The sequence below is a fragment of the Clarias gariepinus genome, chromosome 16 (assembly GCF_024256425.1).
Source record: "Clarias gariepinus isolate MV-2021 ecotype Netherlands chromosome 16, CGAR_prim_01v2, whole genome shotgun sequence".
Classification (NCBI taxonomy): domain Eukaryota; kingdom Metazoa; phylum Chordata; class Actinopteri; order Siluriformes; family Clariidae; genus Clarias; species Clarias gariepinus.
In genome coordinates this window covers 30,130,092-30,157,601 of record NC_071115.1, presented here as the reverse complement: position 1 = coordinate 30,157,601, position 27,510 = coordinate 30,130,092, and the positions used below count along the sequence as shown (strand labels likewise).

At 36.4% G+C, this 27,510-nt stretch overlaps 1 protein-coding gene across 2 annotated transcripts; it reads left to right on the top strand.

Annotated features, from left to right (window-relative positions):
* Positions 1-1,058: 1,058 nt before the first annotated feature.
* Positions 1,059-27,097, top strand: arhgdig (Rho GDP dissociation inhibitor (GDI) gamma). 2 transcript variants are annotated; one of them, XM_053514513.1, is made up of 6 exons: positions 1,059-1,214; positions 13,267-13,446; positions 17,623-17,706; positions 21,830-21,906; positions 22,637-22,700; positions 24,267-27,097. In XM_053514513.1, exons 2-6 carry the CDS (start codon positions 13,272-13,274, stop codon positions 24,470-24,472), a joined length of 606 nt encoding a protein of 201 aa, XP_053370488.1. In that variant the 5' UTR covers positions 1,059-1,214; positions 13,267-13,271; the 3' UTR covers positions 24,473-27,097. The 2 variants fall into 2 exon arrangements, with proteins under 2 accessions (XP_053370488.1, XP_053370487.1); XM_053514512.1 differs by lacking the exon at positions 1,059-1,214 and adding an exon at positions 6,560-6,720.
* The last annotated feature ends 413 nt before the right edge of the window (positions 27,098-27,510 follow it).

Sequence of the window (27,510 nt, the reverse complement as noted above, 5' to 3'; positions counted from 1 at the left end):
ACAACCACCTGTCAGACACCTGTCTAACCTTAACCAGTACAGTACAGTACAGTACAATACAGTACAGGCCTACAGCAGGATCAAAGGGGCAGAAAAAATACTGGAGGAAAATTGTTAATATTTGAACTTAACAGTGACCAGTGAAACATCAATCAGCCATTAATACGATGTTCCACTCTGTCCTCCTCAGATCGTAGTTCGTACTAATACAATATTTCAAAGTGATTCGATTTGAGAAGGTCAGAGTGGGATGTGTATAATGGAAGAAAAAGATCCAGAACAAAAACATTTAATTTGCAAAAAGCCAAAAAACAACAAAAAAAAAAAAAAAAAAAAAAAAAAAAAAAAATATATATATATATATATATATATATATATATATATATATATATATATAATTACAATAAAAAAAATATTTAAACCACAAAACTAGATTAGAAAAATCTAAATTTCTTGAAAAGAACATGAAAATTAATAAACAAACAAACAAACCAAAATATATAACCAAAAGAGCAATCACATGGCAATTTTTTTTATCGTGGATGTGGAAAATCTTTAAAAAATTAATAAAAAAAAAATCAAAAAGACAGACTATTGAAAAAAATATGTGTAATAATAATAATAATAATAATAATAATAATAATAATTAAACAAATGAAATTACAAAACAGTCAGTATATGAGATTGGCAAAAAGACAGAAAATGCTAATAAAATAAAATGACAGTAAATGAATAAAAACACAAAACACATGAGATTAGAAAAACATGAAATTAGAAAAAAAATTGAAAAAAATCTAAATTTCATCAAACAAAATTATTACTGCAAAGTCTGAAAGCGAAAAAAAAAAAACATAAGTAATCAGCAAAAAAAAAGATCACATGAAATTAGGGGGAAAAATGGCATTTTTATAAAAGTAAAAAAACAAAACAAAGAAAAAACATAACTAAAGAAATTAAAACACAAAAACAGTCAGCACACGAGGTTGCCAAAAAGACAGAAATGCACTTGCATGTGTGACTTGATTAAGATCAGAGCTGACTGTGAACGTGTCGTGTATTAAATACAGATCTGACTTTCAGGTTTTGCACCAGGAGCAGAAGTTGAGCTGCAGCAGCAGCAGCATTGTTCCGCCCTGTTATACTTCCTGCTGTGCACAGACCCGTCTCTCTGCTATTCCAGCTATTTCAGATCTACAAGTCTTAACAGGACGAAGGTAAGAGAGGTTTTGGTCTAATTTTATGCAAAAATGTTTTAAAAACTTATGTATACAAAATACTGGTTATACAGTTTGAATGTTAAATGGAGGTGCAAATTTATTCAGGGCTGAAAAGGGAAAGTTTTTTGAGGTCATTCAAAGTCATGTATGAGAGTAAAGTTTTAGTTTAGAGAATAAGTCTTAGGGGTTTGTTCACTGATGTATGCTTTCTTCATTCCTGATTTTTTTGTTTTTTACATTAAACTTTCATTTTAAAGTTTCATGTAATATATATTTTTTAATGTAGAATAATCAGGTTTAATATGACTGATTTTATATTAGACAGTTTTAACTTTTAATCGTTTTGCACTTCATTATGAATTAAGGTTGATTATGGTTTCTACTCCTGAATGGTAATATTACTAAACACATCCGTATATGTCTGTGTATTATTTAAGTGTTTAAAGTATTTAAGTCTTTCTTAATCACCAGGATGAAACTGTGTCTTTGCTGATTGCCAGATCAAACCACATCCGCTTCAAACTACTGAAACTGCTAGACTGAGATCCTGCTTTGACTTAAAGCAGACTAAAAACCCAGCATCATTTATACTTAAGCATAAAGTACTAAAAAGTTAGCTATTTGAAAATTACTTATGTTTTGATGCGCGTTATAGGAAAAAAAATCAGTGCTTCCTCTTACATCGATATCAACTTGTTATAGTTTCTTTTTACCCACATTTGGTAACGACATGAAATGTTATAGAAATGTCAGAAACCGTACAGCTTCAGTCACAGCTTTACCTCTGACACTGGAGACTCCTTCCAAAAAAATCTTAAATAAACTCATCTTACTAAAGATTAAACACATTAAAAACATTATAATCATTTTATAGAAAGTAAGCTTGTGGATCTGATTCTGATTCACAACACTAGAGCAGTTTCCTTTAAACACTTCCTCTTCTTATGCTTGTAAACTCCAGCGCTGCCCAGTGTCGATAATCTACAGTTTAATGGATTAACTTTTTTATAACTTAAAGTTTAATATTAAAACGTAACATAAATATTATGCATGCATTAATCAATACAGTTTTGTAGGATGCATAAAATCTAACTAAAATGATTTAAACGTAAATGTAGTTTAAATGTAGACCACTGTTGCAAGCCTTTGCACATATTTATGATCCAACGACACTTTCCAGTTGCAGTCAGAGTATTCAGCTTTACACGCAGTTTTAAATCAAATGACATGGATAACTTGCTTATAAAATAAGTCTCCACTGATTATAATAAGTTTAATTTTTTTATTAATCGTGAAACTAAAATCCAGCCGACTCGCAGGCGCTTTTATGGCGTCTGAGCTCGGTGACCTTTGTGCCAGTCGTCGATGCGAATCTGAAGTGCCTCTTCTATCCATTTCTCAATGTGCGTTTATGGCGAATCAGCAGCAGCATTAATGCAATGCAACACCATCCGCGTTGTTTCTTCGAGCAGACATGAGATGTTTGTGGTTGCCTGAATCACTTCTCAGTATACTGCCGATAGATTATAGATAGATTCGAATTGTGAGATCTAAATGAAGTACAGTTTTCTTAAAGGGAGTGGTTTATGCATTTTTGCATGCATGACCTTTGCGTGTGTGTCTGTGTGTCTGTGAGCTGTTTTTGCGGCTTTGTTACACTAAAATGGTTTAAAGGGCTGGGAGGAGAACTTTCCGTTTTCATTGTGTTTTAGTGTTATGTTAATAACTTGGTTATGGTTCTCTACATAAAAAAGCCCTCAGCCTGCTGCTCATTCTGACCTCCGGCCTTGCAGAGAAGTGCTTCGACTCAAGTTCCTCTCTGAACACTCTGAAACTTCCTTTGTACAGAATTTACTCACAAAGCGTGACTGTTTCTTAACAGGAAGTTGCCGAGTATCAAACAGGAGCTCTTGCACAGGACCTCTTGAAAAAACGGAAACGCTGCGGCTACACAACCCTCGCTTCCCCAGCACTTCTCGAATACGCATGCATCATCATTGTATTGATAAGAGAAAACCTTAATACTAACAATCAGCAAACCCGTGTGGTGCGAGTCCACCTGTCTGGAGCTGAAGTTAAAGCTGCGCAGATCCGCTGTAGCTTAAGAGTGTGGAGTTTAAATTTACAGCAGGAACCGTCTGATGTTTCACTGCATTAATGCAGGAGGATGTGGTGCCAACATCGAGCTCACACACACACGCACACACACACACACGCGAGCACACATCCTTAACCAGGGTTACATTTTTCAAGGTGTGTGATGATCTTTTTTTTTACCTCCACAGGCACATACACGTCTAATGTCTAATGGTATGTGAATGAAATTGGCTTAAAAAGTGAAACGTCCAAATAACGAGAAAAAAAAAAAAGGAAAAAAAACCTGATGCTCTCTTCAGTTCAAAATAAAAAAAATTATACATTTGTATCATTTTTTGGACTATTTTATTTTATTTTATTTTTTTTTCATCACATTGCACTTATTGGGTATGCATGTTTTTATATTCTATCATATTTATGGATATTATATTTATAATTGCACTAGTTATTTAATTTGAGTTGCTGCATGAGGCGTTAGCATGACGTCATCATTCAGAATTCAAAACACATGACTTTCATTAAGCTGCATTTTCAGCTTTTTTAAATAAAAAAATAAAATAAAATTTTAACCTTAGAGCCTTCACATGTGTCTCATTCTGTATTTGTTGAAACTTTGTAGCGGTTAATAAAATATCGCTAACATGGAAATCTAATAAAAGATTAGCATCCGGTCCGTTAGATCCCATGTGGTTTAGGAAACAGTGCGTATAAACGCTGAATCCTCATCAGTTCGTATATTCCTTTAGAGCGTCAGTATAACTTCTTACCTTAGCACAATCATGAATTATCATGCATCGCAAGTAACAAGTATTGTGGGTGTGGCCTATCCAGCATGGTTTAGCTCTTATTATTAATATCTTATAAAGCTTCAGAGTTAAAACAAATCAAACTATACGCTTATCAGTGTGCAATCTGTGTGTTTGATTCACGCGTTGCTCTGCTTTGTGCTAGCGTCGCTCTCAGATCAGGTTAGCAAAACAAGCTAGCTGTTAGTGACGGGAATCAGCCGTCACCTCCCGATACGATGTTATCATGATACCTCGGTGCCTATTTGACTCAATAAGTGTCAGAATTATTATAAATATGTTAATTAGATATTATATTTTATTCTTGATTTTGTAACATTTTTAAACCTTTAAACTTTAATGAGTAATTAAATATAGCCTGTTCCTTATAATATTAGTTTTCTTACTTTAAAAAACAAAACAAGCACAGCTACGTTGTTACTGAGCAGCGTGTATCTCTGTCATCCACTATAGTTATCATGACTAAACAAACTTAGCAAATAATTCACTTCTACCACGCTGGATAAAAATGTGTAAATAGTTCAGAGAGCGCCACCTGTAGGATTATAAAGAAACAGTGACGTTTTACCACCTCAAACGCCTCCAGAGGCTCAAAACTCAATTTGACAGCGAGCGCACAGGTTAAGTAACGTGTTTGGAGAAGGGAGATCGAACACTTTTAATGCACGTGATTTTTAAAAAATAATTTAAAAAATGCGTTTCTGTTGCGCCACTTGGGAGCTTCTGCTCTGGGTAAAGAATGATTTATATCTGAGGCTGATCAGTCGTTCCGTCTGAAAACCAGACAATACTGATCATTCCCCAATCGACCGGTTCATCTCTAATACTGTATAAACGTAAAAATCGTTAAAAAAACAAAACGATTTTGGAGTCAGTGTGACGATACGTGAATCAGCACAACAAAAAAAATTGAGACTGAATCGATTGAATCGAGTTTTAACAGTCTGAATGTTTAAATGAAGAATAAACGTGTATTTAATTAAAACTATTTGTACAATATGACAAATCCACCCAAAATATACCTGTAAAATAAAAAAAAATAAAAAAGATTTTTTGTTTTTTTAAATGTGCAATTTTTCCCAGGCGTGCTTAATCAGTCATGTGACCAGGGCTCATTATAATATTTGAGAAAGAAACATGGCTGAGCTGAAAAGAAAACAGTAACAGATTCTGTACAACAGTAAGAACATAAAACAATGTGTGTACTGAAGGATGTGTGGATTTTACACATTTCGCATAATTTTTTGGTATAAAATAATGAACCGCAGTAATGCAGTATTTTGGTACCATGCATTTCGGAACAAAACATCACTTTTATATATCTCCATCAAACCGATGTCCAAATTTGTGATAAGGTGGACGTTGGGAACCAGAGTAGTTACAGTGAGGAACTGAGGAAACGTCACTCCACGTGCGCCACGGGAACCGATCGAGCCGTTTGTTTGCATTTGCCGCTTGCTGAAACCACAGCTCCTTTTTACAGATGTTCAGACCAAATTACACGTCCCCTGTCGCTTTGTCGTATTAAAATGGGTTTAGAAAAAAGGCTTCATCTATCATCCTTGAGCGTCTAGTTCCTCTTGGGGATCATTAAATATAGATTCCTGCAACGGAGGGATCGAGAAATGGTTACAAAGCACCTAGAACATCAAAAGGTGGGGCATTTCCATGGTTTCCCCCAGTAGGCGGTTCAGACAGGTTGATAATCCCTGAGTGACAGATGACACAGGGTGGGGCTTAAGAAGAAGAAGAAGAAGAAGAAGAAAAGGAAGTAGAAGCAGAAGAAGAAGAAGTCAATTCATATTCACAAAGTGCCTCAGGGAGGGAGAGAGAGATGCAGAGATAAATATATATATATAGGTAGGGAGAGAATGTGATGGAGGGAGGACACTGGAAATGGAAAGATGCAAAGAAACAAAAAAATGGTTAAAGACAGAATGAACAGAGACATGGACGGATGAGAGGACGTACAGTACCATACAAATATGAGAGAATGCAGATGGCAAGCAGAGGCTGTGGAGAATAGAGATGTGCAGGCAGGGTGGAGCAGACCTGGGGCTAAAGAATGTCAGGGAGAGGAGGAGTGTGTTGTGTGTGTGTGAGAGAGAGAGAGAGAGAGAGAAAGGGAGAGAAAGGGAGGGAGGGAGAGAAAAAGGATGAGATCATCGCAGTCTAATGAGTGATGTGGCGGAGGGTTTGCCGGTGAATTGATAGAGTCTGCAGACGGGAATAGCGTTCGCGCGTTTGCTGTCTGCTTTCCTCCTTTCTAACCAGCTGAGCAGATCATTAGTGTATCCGTGCATCTTTCTATTCTGTCTTGCTCGTCTTTTCCTCTTTCTTTTCTCTCTCTCTCTCTCTCTCTCTTTCTCCTCCACACCCAAAGCAAGGAATCTCTCACGCTCAGGTTGAGTGCCACTACCCAGGGATGCTCGCTTGATTTTTTTAATTTATTTTTTCCCTTGCATCTTTCTCGATCACTTTTCTCCACTTTCCTTGCTCTCGTTTTTGCGAGACGACCATCGGCGAGATGTTGGGCTTGGACGTCTGCGAGTTTGGTGGACAGTTTCTCGAGCTGCTCTGGTTAACGGTGTGTTACAGAGGTGAGCATCTGTTCATTTCTGTTCAATTGTGTATTCTTTTAATTTTCTTTTTGAGTAAATGTGAGAATGCCCAATTAAACATTAGGAGCACACCTTATGACCTGCGGTCACACCTGTTTTCTCAGATGACCTGGATGGAGGAAGAAAAAAGGAAAAAGTAGTGGCACGATTTGATCAAAGTGATGCCTTCCTCTGTGTATCGAGACCCTTCCCTTTTCCTTTCAAAAAGTGGTTAAGGCAAGCAAAAGTGTCTTGATCAATTGAGTTTATTGATCTGGCAGCAGCCGGTGACATCATCGTCATGCCTCTTGCTCGTCTGTAATCACATGTTAGATCAGATGTAATCGTGCTCTGCAGAGCTTCTCCTGCATGCTCTAAAGCTCGGATTCAGACTTATATCGTTAGATATCTCTCCCTCTTCTGTCTGTCTGTCTGTCTGTCTGTCTGTCTGTCTCTGCTCCTGGCCTCATTTTTTGTGCCTGCTGTGTCTGTGTGGGAGGTAATGATGCGCAAAAAAAAAAAAAATCACTGCATGCATGCATTAGCGTGTAAGTGCTGTGTGTTTGGCTTTCTGTTAGACCAGAAGCATGAGTGTGTATGTGGAAGAGCAGCGCTGCAGGTGGCAGAAGGGCGATTCCCACCGAAACACCTACCCTGTGCTCGGTCACATAAGCGTTGATGGATGACCGAGCCGCTAAAGCCTGACACGCGTTCAGGAGACTAAATCAATTAAATTGTGTGTCGGAAGGAAAGGGAGCTTGAAAAGACGGGGAGTTCTCGCACCCTAAGGGGAAAGCGGTATAAACGTACGGTCTGACAGCGCCATTTAATTTGATAAACACTCCTCACCTTCGATCCTGGAGTTGCTCTGATATTTCTGCTTAGTGTTACGGAATCCATTCTCCATCAAAACCTGTCAAGCTAAAGTCGTTCCACAAATACAGACTGGCAAAGAAGTGATCCGGGTTTCCTCCAAGCGGGGTTTCTTCCCTCTCTGACTGACGTTCGGTGAAATGCTACTGTAGCAAAGCAGTCGAGAATGCTTCATTCATCAATAATGCAGGATTGTCAAAGTGTTTAGCTGATCTGATGGATCGCCGGAGCTGAAGACAATCCTGTCCTGGACGGGATATGCAGTAATACTGTGCGATATCAGATATCAGGGTTTCATGGGCGTATGGCTTCATCCAGTGTTCAAGCATTATTATTTCCTTTACAGGAAGTGCACACACTTTTAGACTTTTACTCTGTAGAAGACTTTGTATTCCACAAATCAGAACTTTGGATCGCAAATGTGTGCTAATTGCAAAAACTTTCAGGCTTCAGCAACAAAAAAATGACTCCTTAATTAACGGTGACCTAAACGGCTAGTTCATGTTTATGTTGTGTTCACAGTTAGTGGACAGACTGCACGTGGTGGATCGTCATGTTAAATTATATTTATGGGTGTGATCATTCTTCTGATTGTGATGAGTTTGACCCTACATGTACGCTACATGTTACTATGGAAATGTTCCGAAAATAAAGTAAAATGGTTTACACACATTTATCATCATTTACATATAACTTGTTCAGTTTTGTTTTTTCATTTTAAAAAACATGCAGATGCAAACTTTGATACACAAGTTGTAATCGGCTAAAACATGGAATCCGTGCTAAAAAGCCTCAGATATTAAAAAAGTAAATTTTCAGATAGGATCATAAAACCCTTATTTCTTATAATACTTAATGCATCTTATCTCCAGATCCATGCTTTGTTTTCTGTAAATATGCAAAACACATTTGCTAAATAGAATTTCATGCCCTTTTATGTAGTCTCAGTATTTTTTTATTTTTGACCAAATTTATTCAAATCTGCCCATCTGATATAATTTGCCCATATTAGATTTCACATGAAAAGACATAAATCTGACTTTTTTTTTCACTCTAAAGGACAAAATTGTTAAGATATTGCAACATGAATTTCGCATGGTTACGGACACTACAGATTTTAGCATGGAATGCTTTAATTTAATAAAAGAATTTTACCAGTCATATGATTTAAGAAGCTTAAACCAATTTTAGTATCAATACTCATAAAGAAATATAAATCATTTGCTTTTGAAATGATTATTGTTTAAAAACAATGCCCATTTTTGGGCCACGTATAAAATCATTTCTCCAAAACGGCTGAAGTTAGCAATTCGTAATTGTTGCTAAACATGTTGCATAAACTTTAGAAACATAAAAAATAAAAAAAAATCAACACCAATACTGTGCTTTGGCTGAATATTAAATGAATTGCAAATGATTTCACTTCGCCATGTCTGAACATTGTATAATTTAATTCATATTAAAAAATTATTCTTACTTATCGTTCTGGTTTCGTAGCCTTAAAGCATTCTTAAAATATTTCATGTAAAGGTTTGATTAAAAACAATGGTATATCATAATAATCTCAAAATGCGTCAGAATTTTATTTGATCTGATCAAAAGACTGCTCTTTGAAGATCCTCTTCTCAGTTCGCAAGTTCAGAGAGAGCCGAGTTAAAATGCGACGCAGATCCTCAAATATATTAGCATTGTTATTCAACTTGGCAGACCCTGCATAATTTATGTTGCTTTACTTCCTCATTAATAAAGATGATGCGTTGTTAATGTTCGCTGTGGTGTATGTGTGCCAGGCTTTGGTAGCATCAGTCACGTTGCTCTGGAAGCCTTTAAACAGCTCTTATGCTAACTAGCGGACGACGCCGTGATCAAGCGTTACTGTTGCTACCAACTTTTCACTGTACAGAAGTGACAATTTTCTGTCTGTGAGCTTGCACGGCCTGTTGTGTGTGTTGTAATTTGTGACAGCGTGCCTTGTTAGGAGCTCGATGAGGGGGAAAAATTGTTTTGGCTTTGCTCCAAACTGTCCAATTATCCCAAAAGGTTTACTTAAAAAGACATGAAGCGGCTCATCTCGAAGCGTTCACATCTACAGGGAGGTTCGTTTGCAGGAGGAACTGTTTCCTTGTTTTTATTTGGGTGTTTTACTTTTTTCTTTTTATTCACATGGATAGTTAGGAAAATTGTCTAATTACATACAGTTTAGTTTTTATCGTAAACCCTTGCCTGAGCAAATGTTAAGCCCTTGAGGTTAATTTTGTCCCCATTCTCAAGGTCGAGCTTAGTGGCTGAAAGTTATCTATAGGAAATGTTATATGTTTCAGTTCTGAGCACTGTGCTTTAATTTCCAGACCTTTAAACATCAGATTGTAAATAGGTCTCATCGCTGTTGGATTCTGGATTCTGATTGGTCAGAACGTGTTTTCTACAGGGGAGGATCTCTGATTGTAGAGCAACTCCAAATGTCAGGTTTAGTTTAATGCATCAAGAAACAGATCATTTATAGCAACCTCTAAATCAGACTTTATACATAAACAATTTTTTAAAAAGTATAATATTGATATGTAAAGAGATGTTTGCCTTTTAAGCAAGGAGTCTCCAGTGTTAAACCCTGTAACGGATGTAAACCTGTAACCTTTAGCTGTTGTAACGTAAATGATAAGAGAAGCAAGTTTCCTTTTTTGGATGTTTTACAACATTCAGTGAAACATAAAAAGACAAAAAGATTAGTTAATAAAAAGTACACATTAGCCTGGTGTAAGAGGAATAAAACCCCTTGTGTTCTTCAATGTGCTAGAAGTAATTCAGTTACAGTAATAAAACCACCTGGGTGATTGTTTTTCGGTATTAATATGTTTTCATTATTTATTTATTTATTACTTTTAAAAAAATGAAAACCCAAGGCACCTCCACGTTCTTGTGCGATTTAACCCACGCACGACCCATGCGTAATTCCTCTTTCGCTTAAAGTATATTAACTTCTCTGGTTTCAGTTAAGATACTTTGCAACATGGTATGAAATTTTCTAGCTTATTTCACTCTGCAGCAGTGTGTGTGTGTGTGTGTGTGTGCAGGAGGTTGTAAGCGCTATCAAACCCAGAGGAAGGAAGTTGAGGTCGAGAATGAGATTCGTGTCTGCCTGTATCGATTCAGGCAGATCATATTTTATAGCCTTGGCCTTCCATTACTACTGAACTAATTTGGCTTTGCATTACCGAGCTCAAATTCTTCTCCTCCCGCTCACTCGGCCTTAATGTAGACAGACCTTCTCGTCTGAGGACACAGAGGAAGGAGAAAGCATTAAAAGTATAGATATTTTCGGAATTATTTTCACTTAAGAAAAAAAAAAAGAGAGAGAAGTGACAAATTTTATTGTTCTTATTATATTTTAACATATATTTAACCTTTTAAAAGTAATTCTAGACATATTTTATATATAATTTTTAAAAACACTATTACATGCATATTTTTTGTGCAAAGTGCTTAAAAGCATAATGTTTAATTAAAGTATTTGTCTTAAAACAATACCTAAACAAGTAATATGACACACATTCACCTACAGTGTATAATTAAGTATTTATTTGTATTTACTTAAAATGAAGTTCAGCAGTGGGCGTGGTTTCTCCTGTTACCGTGGTGATTCAGGCACCGATTTCCTTTTTTATTATGGTTAGGTTTCTGTTTTCTTCATCGAGACAAAAAGGTCAACTCAAGAACTGCTGAGGGCGTTCTGTCCTCTTCTTCCCTGTTCTTGTTTTTTCTTCCGTTTTAAAGTAAGACTTTACCTAAGTGCACTGATCATGAGCTTAAGTTAAGTAAAGCCTTTATTTGTTACATATACATTACAGCACCGTAAAATTCTTTCTTCGCATGTCCCAGCGTAACTGGGGTCAGAGCGCAGGGTCAGCCATGATACAGCGCCCCTGGAGCAGATAGGGTTAAGGGCCTCGCTCAAGGGCCCAACAGTGGCAACCTGGTGGAGCTGGGGATCGAAACACAGATCTTCTATTCAGTAACTCAGTGTCTTAACCCTCTGAGCCACCACTGTAATAGCACTTACATAAACTTTTTAAAACTACATAAGGTCCTATTATATATAAGTTCAACTGCGTATACAGTAGCCACGCCCACTTTGAAGGCAAAAGCGCTAAATTTGTCCAAAAAGTGATGGCTGCTGTGAGGTAATCTGGCACAAAACTGTCATAATGTTCCTTCTGCTCAACATTTTTATTTAATTTATAGTGCAGATTTAACTTCCTGGCAAATACCGAAGGGCAGAGTTTCATTAAATTCTGTTGAGCCAGTTTTGCGCGATGCGGTGACATAATCGGCTGGACAGACATACAGACATACATCCGTGTCTCTGAATCTAAGACAGATTTTTTTTTTCTGGTTTCAGGTCTTCTAATGTATGAAACGTAAAGATATAATTAAAAGAGCGAGTTCTGACCAATGTACAGACAAATCTTCTATTTTATTTATTTATATAGATAATGAAAATATAGTTATATAGAGTTGAGTTACGTTATAACGTCTTGAGTCATACACTGTAAAGGTTATTATGCAACATTGCTCATTACATAAGGGTCAGTTAGGAAATGTTACAAATTTGGCACCTCAATATACATAAACAGCATACGGTACTTTAGAGTCAGAGAAGAACTTATTAACAGTCAACTCTCATAACAATGTCGTAGCATTGAAAAAGAGGTTCATAAGAATGTTATAAATTGTGAAATAAAACTTATGTTAATTAAGAGCTATGGAAAGAACACACAACCCTGTGTCATGGGCTAGTCATGGATGCTATAGGCAGAAAATGTGCATAAATATGTTGTAGTATAGCATCACCTCCACTATGTCATGGTGGTTTAAAGCAGGTTTTAGGTCATTATTGCATTATTAGGCCAATAGAGCATCTTTATAAAGTGTAGCCTTTATTCCAATGAATATTTGTAAGCTGCTACTGTACTGGCTTATTGATAGTGGCTTATTGTGATATTTACTCTATTCTTTCCCCTTTTTCCTTATTTCACAATTTGTAAATCAAAATATTAAAGATATTCCGAATTTCATGAAAAATTGCCCATTAATTGACAATGTTAGCCTCTTCTGACTCTTTAAAACAAAATGATGCTACCTATTGAGGACACCAGAACTGCGCACTCAGATTTGTGTTAATTGACATGACAAATGAACGCTGTTCTGCCCCATTACTCCGGAAGCAGTTTGCTGCATCTTCATTCTTCTCTTCCTCTAGAGAGCAATGTTAACTGTCATCGCGGAACATTATTACCAGAACTGTTAGCCGTTACATGCAGCAGCTGGGGATTGTTCGCAGTAATAGTTAGCTGTTTCTCACACCGCATATTAATTAAAGCCAGAGATGATTACGTCCCTGTGATGCTGAGATCAACATTGGCCACTTTTGCTTACGGATCATCCCCCAAATGGACTGGATGGTAATCAACATCTGTTATTATTAAAGACGGATAATGTGTCCCACTGAAAGAATTAGGACTAATGGCTTTTGATATTAACAGCAATGAATCTGTGAAAGTGGTGAGTTTAGTGAAATTAATTTCGTTTGGAGAACCAGACCAGGTCAAGCATTACGCTTAGGTTTTTTTTTTTGTTTTGTTTTGTTTGTTAAATAACATGTTGTTGCTCTTGCAGGCCTCATGGCGGATAAAGAGAGCACAGCAGTTCCTGTCACTGAGGAGGAGGATGAACGTGATCTAAACTACCAGCCTCCAGCTCAGAAGAGCCTGCAGGAGATCCAGGAGCTCGATAAGGATGATGAAAGCCTGAACAAGTACAAGCAGACTCTGCTGGGATCAGGACCTGTGGTGTTAGGTGGGTGGGACTTTCATCTAGTCATCTACCACCCACTCTTTCAATGCGATTTTCTATGCATCTACAGAAACTATCGTAATATCTACCCATACCTTTATTAGGTTATGTAGCTAAGTTATATATTTTACTCATATTCAATTATCCATTCATCTATTCAAATATCTATTCAACTATACATCCATCTGTCCATCCATCCATTTACCCAACTATCCATCAATTCTTTTATCCTTTCTATTACCTATTCAACTATCCACCCAACTGCCCAATCATTCATCCAACTGGATGGAGGGATAGTTCAATATATAGTCACATAGATGCATAAATGGATGAATAGATGGATGGACAGTTGAATAATAGTAAGATAGCTAAATTACTTAATGAATGAATGGATGGGTAGATCTCCCTATTCTTTTTATCCAATTTGTCTCCATTCCTTTGTCTATTAATACAGCAATTCCTATCCACCGATTTATTCCGGCAGCCATTCATCCATCCATCCATCTGCCCATCCATTCATGCACCCATATATCCATTCGTGGATCTCTACATACAGGCACTCATTTATTGCTCTCTTCATTCAAGCAAATTTACTTCCATTTATCTGTATAATAATAATTTCATCCATTCATTCATCCATCCCATTGTCCATCCATGCATGCATCCATCTATGTTTTACTCCTGATCTATTCATCCATCCACTCACCCATTCGTCAGTCATGCATGCATCTATTTATCCATATCTATCTATCTATCTATCTATCTATCTATCTATCTATCTATCTATCTATCTATTCTGCAATCTCTGCTGTTATATTTTCATTGATCCTCACATTCATTTCATCCAATTATCTTCCATTTGTCTGGACATTAACATTTTATCCATTCATCTATTACATCCTAAAATCATGCATCCATCCCCTCATCTCTCTATCTTATATTTATTATACAACAAGCATTCTGTTTCTGTTTCTATCTCAGGCCTCACTTAATCCTTCCCTGACACTTCTGTCTTTCAGTCTCTAGCATTCTCTCTCTGATCACTCGTTCACCGCCTACATTTATGGAATAGCCGTGATGTTTCTTACAGAGGAAGGCAGCCAGCATTGTCTGTACTGACTGCACATCAGATGGTGGATGTTCTGTTTAAGACAAACAGCAGGAGTACCGCTCTGCAGAGAAATGTCTCCTTAGACATACAGAGAGGGAGAGAGAAAGAGAGAGAGAAAGAGAGAGAGAGAGAGAGAAAGAATGAATTTTCACTTGCTAAAATGAATTTTTATTTTTTATTCTAAGCAATAATGAGTGTGGGCAGATGGCAGTCCTCCATTTCAATTCCTGCAAGTAAAAACATAGTGTCTGCTTTTATTCATAGCCTGTAACCATAGTATAAATGTGTTAACTGTATATTCTTGTTGGCATGATGCATCCATCTCACTTGATCAAATCCCCCATAATTTTTCCAGGCTATCAATTGGTGCACAGTGTGTTTTCTTAACTGCAGCTTGTGCATCAAAGGCATTTATGTAGCACTGTTACTGAGTCATAAATGATTCACTCGTTTATTCTTGGCCAGGTTAAAAATAAGCCTTATTTAGTTGAATAACCTATGTGGAATCTGAGTGATGCTTCTCTATGTTCGATGGTTTTTGCATGTTAATTTTGAAAAAGCTTATAATAATGACCAATCCAGCAAAGGATCAAATCAAAAATCTAGAATTTTTAATCGGTCCTTTTTCTCGCAAAATGATTAAGCGTTTTGATTGTGCCCCAAGGATGCCCTCTTTGTGATATTGGACAAAGACCAAAAAATATTGCTGGAATCTTAATGTAATTCTTTGAAAGCAGCACTCCAGAGATTTTTGCGTTAATTGGAGCAGTCATACAATAGTTAATGAAAACTGACATGAAACCATTGAAGAAATGAATGGTGTCTAGGTTCATCTAGAAATCTTTATAGACAAGTTAGAATAAACCTGATGGGGCAAGATTTAAGCACATGTGCACTTTTGGTGAGCCAGCCAGGAGGTCACATTCAATATCATCTGGAAGATTCCATGAGATTTCACTGATTTCTTTTTACTTGCACCAGAGACAACCAGTTTACTTGGTTTTAGTCTTGTCCTTGGCTAGCTTAGGACATAATTTTGTCTCAAACATATCCGTGGCAGAAAAACAAGCATGTGAACAGGAAGCTTGATTCAGCTTAAAAGACTGTTGTGAGAGTCTAAAGAGTTTGACAGAAATACGCAGGAATAGTTGATTTTTTTTTTTCGTGGGTAATTGTTTTCTCTTATAGTTCATCTCAGTTTTATGCAGTTTTATAGAAAGAAATATTGCTAGGCAGTGGTATTAGCCACTTTTGGTCTGTATTTAGCAAGCCAGCCAGGGGAAGTCAATCCAAATAGATATAAACGTCAAAAAAAAAAAAAACAATGACAATGCATCAGGAAAGATGTTCAAGATACTTAATGTAAAAGTTGACTTGGAAAAAGTCTAAATATTGAATAATAATGCTTTCAATCTTGTGTTTAAGTTTAGTCTTTTCTGTTTCAGGGTGTTTTAGCTAATATGAAAAACTTATAACGTCCAATAAACACCACCAACAAGCTCAAACACTCATGGTTTGCTCTCATCCAAGCAACAACTCTTCAAATACACAACAGCTCTTTTTTAGCTGTCTATTAATTTGTCACTCGATTTTCCTAGGAGTAATATATGGACTGCGACAAAGCAATAAATCATTGTGGGTAGCCGATGCCATGCGCTTTTTCGTATGAGCACGTCAGTGGCTGGTTCTTAATATCACTCACATCAATAATGCAGCATTAGTGTGAGCCGAGACATTCATTATGAGAGGTTTAAACCTCCTGGAGGGTATATTTGCTAAACCGTACCGCATAGAAATAATCTGACAGCTGGAAAGTAAGCATCACAAAGTGCCAAATTAAAGCAATAATCCGGGAAACTAGGAAAGGGAAATGAATCCGTCCAGATTTAAAGATGTTTGGACTTTTGCTAAAAGTGGAATGATGGTAAAATAAAGTACAACAATAATGGAAATTGATTCGTGTTTGATTTATTGAAGAAACTGTTCTGGTGTGTGTTAATTAGTTTGAGTAAAGGGCTGGTATTAAAACTCCACAGTTCCTGCCAGCCTTGTGTAATTCAACAACAACAACAAAAACCAAATTGATTTAAGGCTTAGACAATCCTGTGTCCTCCATAATAATAAATGCATCTCTTTTCAAAACACTGCATGTATAAATTACTTCCCTTTTTTCTTTCCGTGCTCCACACACAACCAATTTATGTCTTATCTCAGCTGCCTGAACATTGTGATGAATATATGGAGTAGTTTAGGGACCTCCCTCCCTCCCGAGCTGTGTGTTACAGATCTGTGCGCTTTGGTTGTTTTATCAGTATTCCTGCGAAATCTGAGATGCGTCAGAGATTTCTGAGGACATTAAAGAAGTACACTAGTGTTTTTTTTTTCATGGACTCTATTTACTGTATCTGTGGCGTATGTAAAATTTAAATTTATAAAGTCTAAAGGCAGTTAAATTTTGATTTATAAACCTAATGAAATATTCAGATGTTAAACCGAAAACAACAAAAGGTGGAAGGATGAGACAGACTGACTGAAATTTACTCTTATTGACTTTTATACAGCGTTCCAGTTCTAGTAAAATGTAGCACATGTTGCTCAAATGTAGCTCGGCTTTATACTTTTCTGAAGGTTAAGTTGAATTCATATGCCATCACGACCACAAAACTAGATTTTTTATAATTTCCTGTAAAAAAAATAGTTACATGGGAGAAATTACACAGATTCTAAATTACATTCAATGCATTCAATTAAAGAATTTAATAAACTGGTTAAAGAAAGGGCAGAATTCAACAGCTGCCCGTAGACTTTTATTGTTAGTGATGTGTGTGTTAGTGATGTGTGTGTTAGTGATGTGTGTGTTAGTGATGTGGGGAGTCCCAGATTTATGTCTTTTTCTATTTTTGTCAGAATGTTGGAACATGGAAATTCCTGTCTGTGTTACTTGTAAATGCTATATACACTGTGTGTAGAGAATATTGGAGCATTCCTTTAATATGAGTCTTTAATATTGATGATCAGTGGATGAAGAGTGATTCATTATCAGACGCGGTCTTTTCTTTCCACCACAGATCCCAGTGTTCCTAACGTTCAGGTGACGAGACTGACGCTGATGTGCGATCAAGCTCCTGGACCCATCACTATGGATTTAACAGGTGAGGAAAGAAAGGAGGAGGCGAGGAGACAATCCGGGTCAATATTAGACATCAATTCAATTCAATTCAATTCAGTTTTATTTATATAGCGCTTTTAACAATGGTCATTGTCGCAAAGCAGCTTCACAAAAATGAAATAAATTATTTTTTTCAATTTAAATAAATAATTAAATAATGATAAAAATAAATAAATAAAAATAAAAGAAAATATAAATAATAATAAATTGTGTATGTGTGAGAAAAATGTGTCTAGATAATAATGAGATGAATGCATGATCATCACTTACCATTAAAGCTTAAACAGTATGCGTGTGTGTGTTTTTTAACTAATTTTTTAAATAAATAAATACAAATATGTATTAAAAAGTAATTTACATAATTATATTTTAGGAATATAAATTTCTTTGTTTTTGTTTAGTGATTTATTTTCTACATTTTATAACAAAACTATGAAATAACACATATAGAATTAGCTTTTTATGTAACAACAACAACAACAACAACAACAGTCACTTGTTATTTTAAGACAGAGAGGGCAGCCTTACTGAAATAGTTCTCTCTCTCTCTCTCTCTCTTTTTCTCTCTCACTATATATATATACTGTATATAAATATATATACAATTAATAGATAAACACTGCTACATAAACTGTTGCAGGAGGTCAATAAATATGTGTTATTAAGTTAATATGTATATTATTAATAAGTACAAAAGTATCATTGAAAGTAAATCATTTCAATAAAATACATTATTTTAAGATCTTGAAATTTTCATGGGTTGCATATAATTTTTATATAAATAATATACATGTATATTAGTTTTAAATAATTATATATAAATAATGTAATATAGTTATATAAATATAAATAAATAAAAAAACATGTTTTTTATATTATGTATATATATATATAATATATATAAATATAACGCATGATATTATATATGTTTTTATGGCATCAGCTGAATAAAATCTTATTTTATTTTTTTTGATAACGCACTTGATGTCAGATCAATAATACAATTTTTCTTTTTGTCAAAATGGTTTCATTCCATTACACACCCTGATCTGCACCGGCGCACACACCAGACGTGCACCATGTTCTTACCTGAGCCCGTTTCCTCCCAGAACCCAGCAGCTCGACGGCGCATTTTAACGAGCGCTCTGGAGGGATGATGTCATCCCTCAGGAGACCAATCACATACTGTCGAGCCATGTCTGGGCGGAGTCATGCACCACAAATCAATCACGCATCCTTGTGAGCTGCTTTGTACCTGAGGCGTGTCGGAGGGGGTGGGGGGGGAGGGGAGTTTTGGTGGGCAGGTGAAGGAGTGTCCGTTACCGTTTTAGTTTTTGGTCTACTTGCGGGAATCCTCGGCAGATGAAAGGTCACCTGGTTGCTAGGCAGTGGTATTAGAATAGTAGTAGAATAGCACATCTGTACAAGCAAAGAGAATTATGAGCGGATTGAGATGTTGGCTGTGAGTAAAAATGAGAAGTGAATCTGCCCCTGGTGCAACACTCATGCCGGAAACACACTAACGCTCATCTGACTTCCTCTTCAGCATAACTGTCACTGTTACACAGGAGCTCTACCGTTCTGCATATCAGCATGAGAAAAATAAACCTTTGGCCTTCAAATCTGCATGTCAGTCGCCCGAGGATGGAACACAGGGATGGGCAATATGACAATCCTATACTCATATTTTGATGAATTATGTTTATTGCTCTCGTTACTCACACAAACATGTTTAACTATATATTTTTGCATGAAATTTTTTAGAATTATTTAAATAAAAGTAGCAGTGATGTAAGAGATTGCCATGTTTATACAGTTTAATGTGCATTAAGTCATTTCTAAGTTATGAAAAAACAGTTTTGGTGCAATTCTGGAAGATGCAAGAAAAATTTTGATACAAATGAAAACTTGAGTCTTTGTTAAAGGCTTTCCATACATGCATGTGTGGTCAAATTGAATACTGCGAACGCAACGTATAGTTTCTTCCCCGTGAATCATGAACGTGTCAGAAAAAGTGCACTGTATTGTAATTTACAGCAGGTATAACTTATATAAATTATATTGTTAGCGTTGCTTTTTTAACGCGGTGCCAGGGGGTCAAATGAAACATAAGCATTATAGTGAAGTGAGCACAGATACACACTCGGCTGCTTGTCACGCACTAAACCCCTCAATTCAACCCCCCCCCCCCATCCCCCCCCACCCCAACGTGGGATTTCCATCTCTAGCAGACAGACTACATTAGTAAGCCGTGATCCGGCGCACTCAGACACACCGAGAGCGTTGCTCTAAGTGACAGCCGATCAAGGGGGCAGTCGGTGGAATGGAAAACAACCGCGGGTGTTCTGACAGATGTGGCTGAGCTGATAGTTGGAGTGTGTCTCGGCTGTGTGTAGACGTCGCCACAGGCTTCAGAGACCCTCACCGCTGCAATATGGCCGGGGCTCAGCTGATGTACGGATTAAAGCAGCTGGAAACGTGTCCCTATCTCAGGAACCTTAATTGAATCCTGGAGCGAGTCCTTGTCTGAACACCTGAATATTTTATAAGAATAAGGACAGGAAAATCCATTGTGAAGAAGCTCAGGGCTCCAGGAGTCTAGTTTTAGTAATTCACATGCTGGGACTCCTGAGGACGCAAAGCTGCAATTCAACCCTTTGGATGTTTGCACGTGCACCTTCTTTTCCAATGAGTCCTCGCTTTTCACTTAACTCTCTACTGGTCATGAATCTCTGTTTTTTTTATCCAGCTGTCCATGTTTTTCAAGCGTGTCCTTTTATTTCACATGTCTCTCTGATTTTCATGTGTTATTTTCACACAAATCCCTGCTTTTCACACGTCTCTGTTTCTCAGTGTACTTACTTTTCACGAGTCTCTGTTTTTCACACATGTTCCTGTTTCCACTTTTTACAAGTTCAAATGTTCCTGCATGTCAAATGTCCCCGATTTTCGAGGCTCCCTAAATTTTTTGTCTTTGTTTTTTTGGATCTCTACTTTTCACAGTTATGTTAACCCACTTTTCTTAAATCCCTGCTTTTCACAAATCTCTTCTTTTCACTTGTCCATGCTTTCCATGTGTCCTTGCTTTTAACACGTCGTTGATTTTTATGAGCCACTGCTTTTCACGCGTCCCTGCTTTCCATGAGTCTCTACCTTTCACACATCCCTGTTTTTTCATGAGTCCCTGCTTTTAATGTGTCCTGATTTTCCCAAGAGCCTGCTTTTCACGTGTCCTCCGTTTTTATGAGCTCTTCCTTTACACGTTTCCTTGATTTTTCTTTGGGTCCCTGCTCTTTATGTGACTTTTGTTAATGCTAAGTCCCAGCCTTCTGTGAGTCTCTGCTTTTCATTAGTGTTTGCTTTTTAAGTGTCCCTACTTTTCCTGCTTTGTTCTTACTTTTGCTTTTCATCACTTCCTGTTTTTCATGAGTTCCAGCATTTCACATGTCTGCTTTTCTTAAGAAACGTATACACAGAAAAAGGATTGTCACTGTTAAAAAAAAAATGCATTTTCTTGACTCTGTTCCTGTTACGCTCGGCGTTTTGGAAGTTATATCACATCATCAGCACCAGCTTAGAATCCATCATAACATGTTCTTAAGATGCAAGTGTGCCTGACTCACAGTGTTGATAGCGAAATAAACAAAAGCAGGTTTTATGTAATCATGGTTCATGTCAGCCATCATCAGGGGTTCATGTATGTCATGTGAACACTACGAACACTCCCTTTAAGTGCCATGTTACCATGTAGTTTAAATAACATTACCAGATCGTCTTCCGTGATTTCCCCATTGTTTCTCTCGCAATCTCTTTATCATTCCTTTGCCTCTATTTTCCAGTCCATCTCAGCTCTCTCAGAATCCATTATAAAGCACTTAGAGGCAAATTCGAGTGATAAATTGATAACAGCAGTCACGCTGTTGGAAGCAGGCTTTTTACTCTGAACCCGACCGAACCCTGAACCGCACTCGCAACGTCGAAGGCTAGCGTTTATTATAAAGCTATCGATCTCTGATGCCTATTTTTTTCGGCTTAGGTTACCACAGACACAGTTTGAGTGATAGCACTTATAATATGTTTTCTTTTTTTTTTCTTTTTTAATTTAGGTGACCTTGATGCTTTGAAGAAACAGAACTTCACTATGAAGGAGGGCGTGGATTACAGAGTGAAGATCTTCTTTAAGGTGAACCAGAATGATTATTTAAAAAAACTTTTTAAAATAAAATTTTATATATATATATATATATATATATAAATCCAGCTTCAGCCAGGAAATATTTCAGTATAAACATATTTAGTGATTTCTTTCTGCTTTTTGGCTAAGAGAAACCTGAACATAAATAATATATACAATGTATTATATTTTATATTTTATTATATATTATCTATTCTAGATAAATAATTAAATGAAAAAGACCTAAAACCAGATTTTTATATTAACATCACCTTGAAATAGCTTTTACAAAATGGAAAGAGTTTATATTCATAGAGGATTTTTTTTCTATCATCTTTTTGTCCTGCTTTGTCAAACCGTCTAAACATGAATATAGTATCTATGTTAAATTATATCTATCAACCCAATGCCACTTTCTATCTCAGTTTAAGCATTGGTGGAGAAAACCAGTAGACACTAAACTTGGCAGTTCTGGAGCCTTTGAATCACTGTGACTGAACCCCCTGGTGGCTTGTTTGTGCTACTACAGGGCTAAAATGCTCTTGTACTGTACAGTGAAAACACACCAAGCAAGTGAACCCAGTAGAATCAGTACAACACAACAACACTCAGAACACAACAATAATTTATGTACAGGACACACAATAAACAGCAACACACTTGTGTAATCACAGCATAACTAACAGTCTGCTGCAAACATTAATAACTGTACATTATGATATGTGTTTTTTTCTATCAGGTCAATAAGGAGATCGTGTCTGGGCTGAAATACGTGCATCTGACCTACAGGAAAGGGATACGAGGTAAGAGGATAGCGTGATTCAGCTTGGAGACAACAAAAAAAAAAATATTATAACTTTTAGACTTTAAATATATTAGAGCCTCTGAATGATATATTTGTGCTGTAAACATACCGCAATAATAAACATTATTGTACTGTTTACTCTGTATTTATTTTACATTTTACATATCCAGCAATATTTACATATATTGTTAAAAATAAGTCTTTTAAAGATCCCAAAATTTACACAAATTGACAAATATAGACAAAAAAAATGCCTTATTTCCATTCAAAATCACGCCCACTTTGAGGATCACTTATTTCCATATATGGACTTAAAGACTCACCCACATTCCCATTACAGGACACACCCACACTGAGGTGTCCAGTTTGCATATATGACCTGAAAAACACAAACACTTTTCCATCCTAGGACACGCCCACTCTACGTTGCACTAATTCGATATTTGGACCACGCCCACCCTGAGACCCACTAATTTCTCTATATGGACTTAACAACCCACCAACATTCCCATCCCACGGCATGCCCACCCTGAGGTGCACTAATTTCTATATGTGGATTAATGACCCACCCACATTTCCATCCCAGGACACGCCCACCACATGGTGAACTAATTTTTATATAGGGACTTATAGACCCACCCACATTTCCATCCCAGACCACATCCACCCTGACCCTAACCCTAGGCACACCTACTCAAATGTGCTCTAATTTGCATAAATGACCTAAAAGACACACTCACATTGTCATGCAAGGACACGCCCACTCTGAGGTGCACTCATTTCCATATATGGACTCAAATATTGACCCACCTTCCTGTTCCAAGGCACGCCTGCAAAAACAGGCTCAAATTGGCATATACAGTAGGACCTAAAAGACACACCCAAACCTTTCTGTTCCAAAGTACTGTACACACATAAAGAGGTGCTCAAATTTCCATATATAGATTTGAGAACACGCCCATATTACCACCCTAAACCACATTTACCAAAAGATGCTCTAATTTTCATACATGGACTCAAAAATACACCGATATTCTCATCACAGAAACACCCACTCATAGGTACTTTAATCCACACCCCATTCCCCAAAAAACTTAAATAAGAGAGGAAGAAAGGTTACTGTAACCATTGTGTAAGGAAGAGGGGGTCTAATTCCTTCTCTTCTCTTACTTTTGCTTCACACACACACACAAACACACACCCAGCGCCTGCGCGCATAAACGGAAAAACGTTTTTTTTTACTTTATATTTTGTATTAATTATTTTTATGTATTTTTTGGGGGGGCTGTGGATCGAATATTCGAAGTTTCCATTATTTCTCATGGGGGAAATTCTCTTTGGTTTACAAGTGTTTTGAAATATGAACCGCTTCCAGAACGAATTATGCTTGTAATCCAAGGTTCCACTGTATATAATTCCAAGTGACACCCACTCAGACACTTTAAATTCCATATATATATATATATATATATATATATATATATATATACTCAAAGACACGCCCAGATTTCTGGCCCTTACTAGGACAGACACCGTGCTTTAATTAGCTGTTCTTTCCTCACAGTGGATAAAGCCGTGTACATGGTGGGCAGCTACGGGCCGCGGGTGGAGGAGCACGAGTTCATCACTCCGGTGGAGGAGGCTCCCAAAGGCATGATCGTCCGAGGCTGCTATCACATCAAGTCTTACTTTACAGACGACGACAAGACAGACCACCTGTCCTGGGAGTGGAACCTGCATATCAAGAAGGATTGGGACAACACAGAGTAAACGGGCTGCGTCCCAAACGCACCTGCGCCACACGCACAGGTCCTAGCGCATGTAGGAAAGGCGCACTGAGAATGGGGTTTGGATCAGGGTTGGGTTAAAAAACAAAACAAACAAAAAAAAAAAAACGGCTGAGAGTCAAATCGATGCAAACATACAGTACTTCAAAGGGATGTTAACGAAACAGAACACAACACAAAGCAAGGCATTAGCGGAGACTCATTTGCTAAAGATCACGCTGTATAAATGACAGAGATCAATTCCTTGTGCCCGTACGTACGCTCAGGTTAGTCCGTGTCTCTCTGAACTGTAAAATGTGTGTAATTATGATGTCTGTAATTCTTGCGATGCATTTAAAAAAAAAAGAACAAAAAAAAAGTTCCTGCCGGAGCTCGAGAGCAGAACCGTGCATGCCTCAGTGTGAAGCGATTGTGCAAGTGGCTAGAATTCTGTCCTGACGCTGTACTCAGACGTTCGTGAAAACCTGCTGGGTCCAGACTCGCGTTCCAATACTGGTTTTAACACGCCCCTGTCGACTTCCCCTAGCGTGTAATGGGGAGCGGAATTTTTAGGAAAAGAATGTATTTGACCTTTGAGCACAATGTTACTGAATTATAATCAGTGTCACCTGCTAAATTTAGCTAGCTGGCTAACAGAGTAAATTTACATCAGGTGTCAGTTTTAGACGTTTCAACAAAAATCTGATATACGGCCATACGTGAACATACGCACCGAGGCGAAAGAAATTGACGTAAAGTAAAATAAAATAAAATTGATCTGTGTAGGTTTTGTAATTTTTTAAAGAGTTTGTTTGGAAATCTAAATCTATAAATAATCCAAAAACAAACAAACAAAAAAATGACATATTACATACAAGCGTTGTTTATAATAGTCTGACAGTGACGTGTCATTTGCAAAAGAATCGACTCAAAAATTCGACTCTATATCTGAAGATTAGGAGTCGATTCAGACATTTTCCTTTTTTCTTCTTTTTTTGTAGATTTCCGAAATAAATCACTTTGGTCAGATTTTTCATTTCTTTGTAACATCTAAGTCGTTTTTTTTTTTTGGTCAAATGACTTTCAGTGCTGAAAGAGTCAACTCTCTTTATGCTGAGCCGAGTCGAATGATCTGACTCACTGAAAAGATCTGGAATTTCTCTTCTTAATATCATTACATAGTTAATTAGTTATATAGTACATAGATGATAAAAACTTTTTTTTTTCAACCTATAATAGTGTACATACAATAAATGTAGATTAATATATTCATTAACAACGATCAATATATTTATAAAATATAAGGATGATAAATGAATTAATGCAATTTCCACGCATATCACTCATTACCTTTTTTTTTTTTCCTTTTTTTAAAAAAGAAATTAATGTATTACCAGATGTAAGATTGTTGTAATATAGAACTTAGGTCCAGGATTTTTAACTCAGGGCTTGTGATTAAATCAGTGAAAATCAGTCTGCAGAATTTATAAAATGACTCCATCCACTCATAAGTTAACATGATTATAATCCTTTAAATTAAAAATAGTTTGCATTAAAAGACCTTGAAATGCAATCAATGCATGTACAAACTACATAGAGCTCAAAAAGTGTATGTTGTACGGCCATATGTCAGGTTTCCTATAATATCAGATATTATATTTTTTTAAATGTTATTTACTCGATCACGCTCATGTTTGTATTCACAGTCTGCATTCTCATCCTTCATCCTGCATAAAAAAAAAAATTTTTTTTTTACATTCCATCACGTCTCCAGTAAATTCCGCTCCTAAATCCGACTCTGAAGTCGAGGAAGTCAACAAGGGCACATTAGAAGCAATATTGGAACGCAGCCCAGTGCTGACTTTAGACGAAGTGTGCTAAATTTCCCTTGTGCCAGAGTTTTTTCCAGGTTGTGTGCATTTAATTAAGGGTATAATTAAATCCACACGAAATCATGTGACAAAATTCAAAGCTTCCTTTCTGCCTTCTTTGCTCTTGCAGCGTCAAACGAGCTTCTTATAACTCTTCCCCTTGATGATATTGTAAAAAGAAATATTAATAAAAAATGTTTTTTTAAATCCCAATTTTCATTCAAGTGATCATGTATCTCTGTGTGGCCTCTTCATGTCATAAATCATCAAATCCACTATGAATATAAATGGTCACATGTGCCAAGCTGTGAAATATTACATGCAAAATCAATCCCATGACTCCAAAGGACAACATTTAAAAATTAATAAATAAAAGCAACATTAAAGAATATATATAATGTGTACTGATGTAAAGCAATCATTTTTTTGTACATCCTCAAAATCATTCAATAAAAACAGATTATTCCCCCTCATGCTTTTCTAAAATGGCTGTAATTACTTCACTATTTTCATAACTAGATGTAATCCTGAATATCTGTAAACTGCATGTTCTTTTTTTAATGCAACTTAAAAAAAAATTGAAAGATTTTTTTTAATTCTGTGGAATCTGTGGAAAATATTGAAAGCAGGGATGAAGTGATTGTATGGATCTGGTCTTTGGCTTGTGATTTCGTGGCTAAAAGATCAACATTCAAGGTTTACTGTACATCTTTACATGCATCTTGCATTTTTACAATAAAGTCAACCGATAAAGCTTGGCTTGATGTATTTTTAATCACGATGTTAGTGTGTATACAGCATTTTGACAACCTATAACAAGATTGCAGTGTCTGGGAAATATAAAATAATTTATGAAAGAATTGTATGAAATTGTAATGAATATGATTAATATTATGAATATTATTTTACGTGGTAGGAGTAGCAGTAGTATTGCATTTAAAGCAGAAATCTATCATGTTTTAAGATTATTTGGTACAAAATTCTATCCATATACAGTATTTAAAATGTATTATTATTATTATTATTATTATTATTATTATTATTATTATTATAGCACTTATGAGATAAACAGCTATCATCAATTATGTGAGATACCACATTCCAAAAATCTGTATATATTATTTGGTACAAAATCTACCCATATATTAATCTATATTATTATTATTATTAT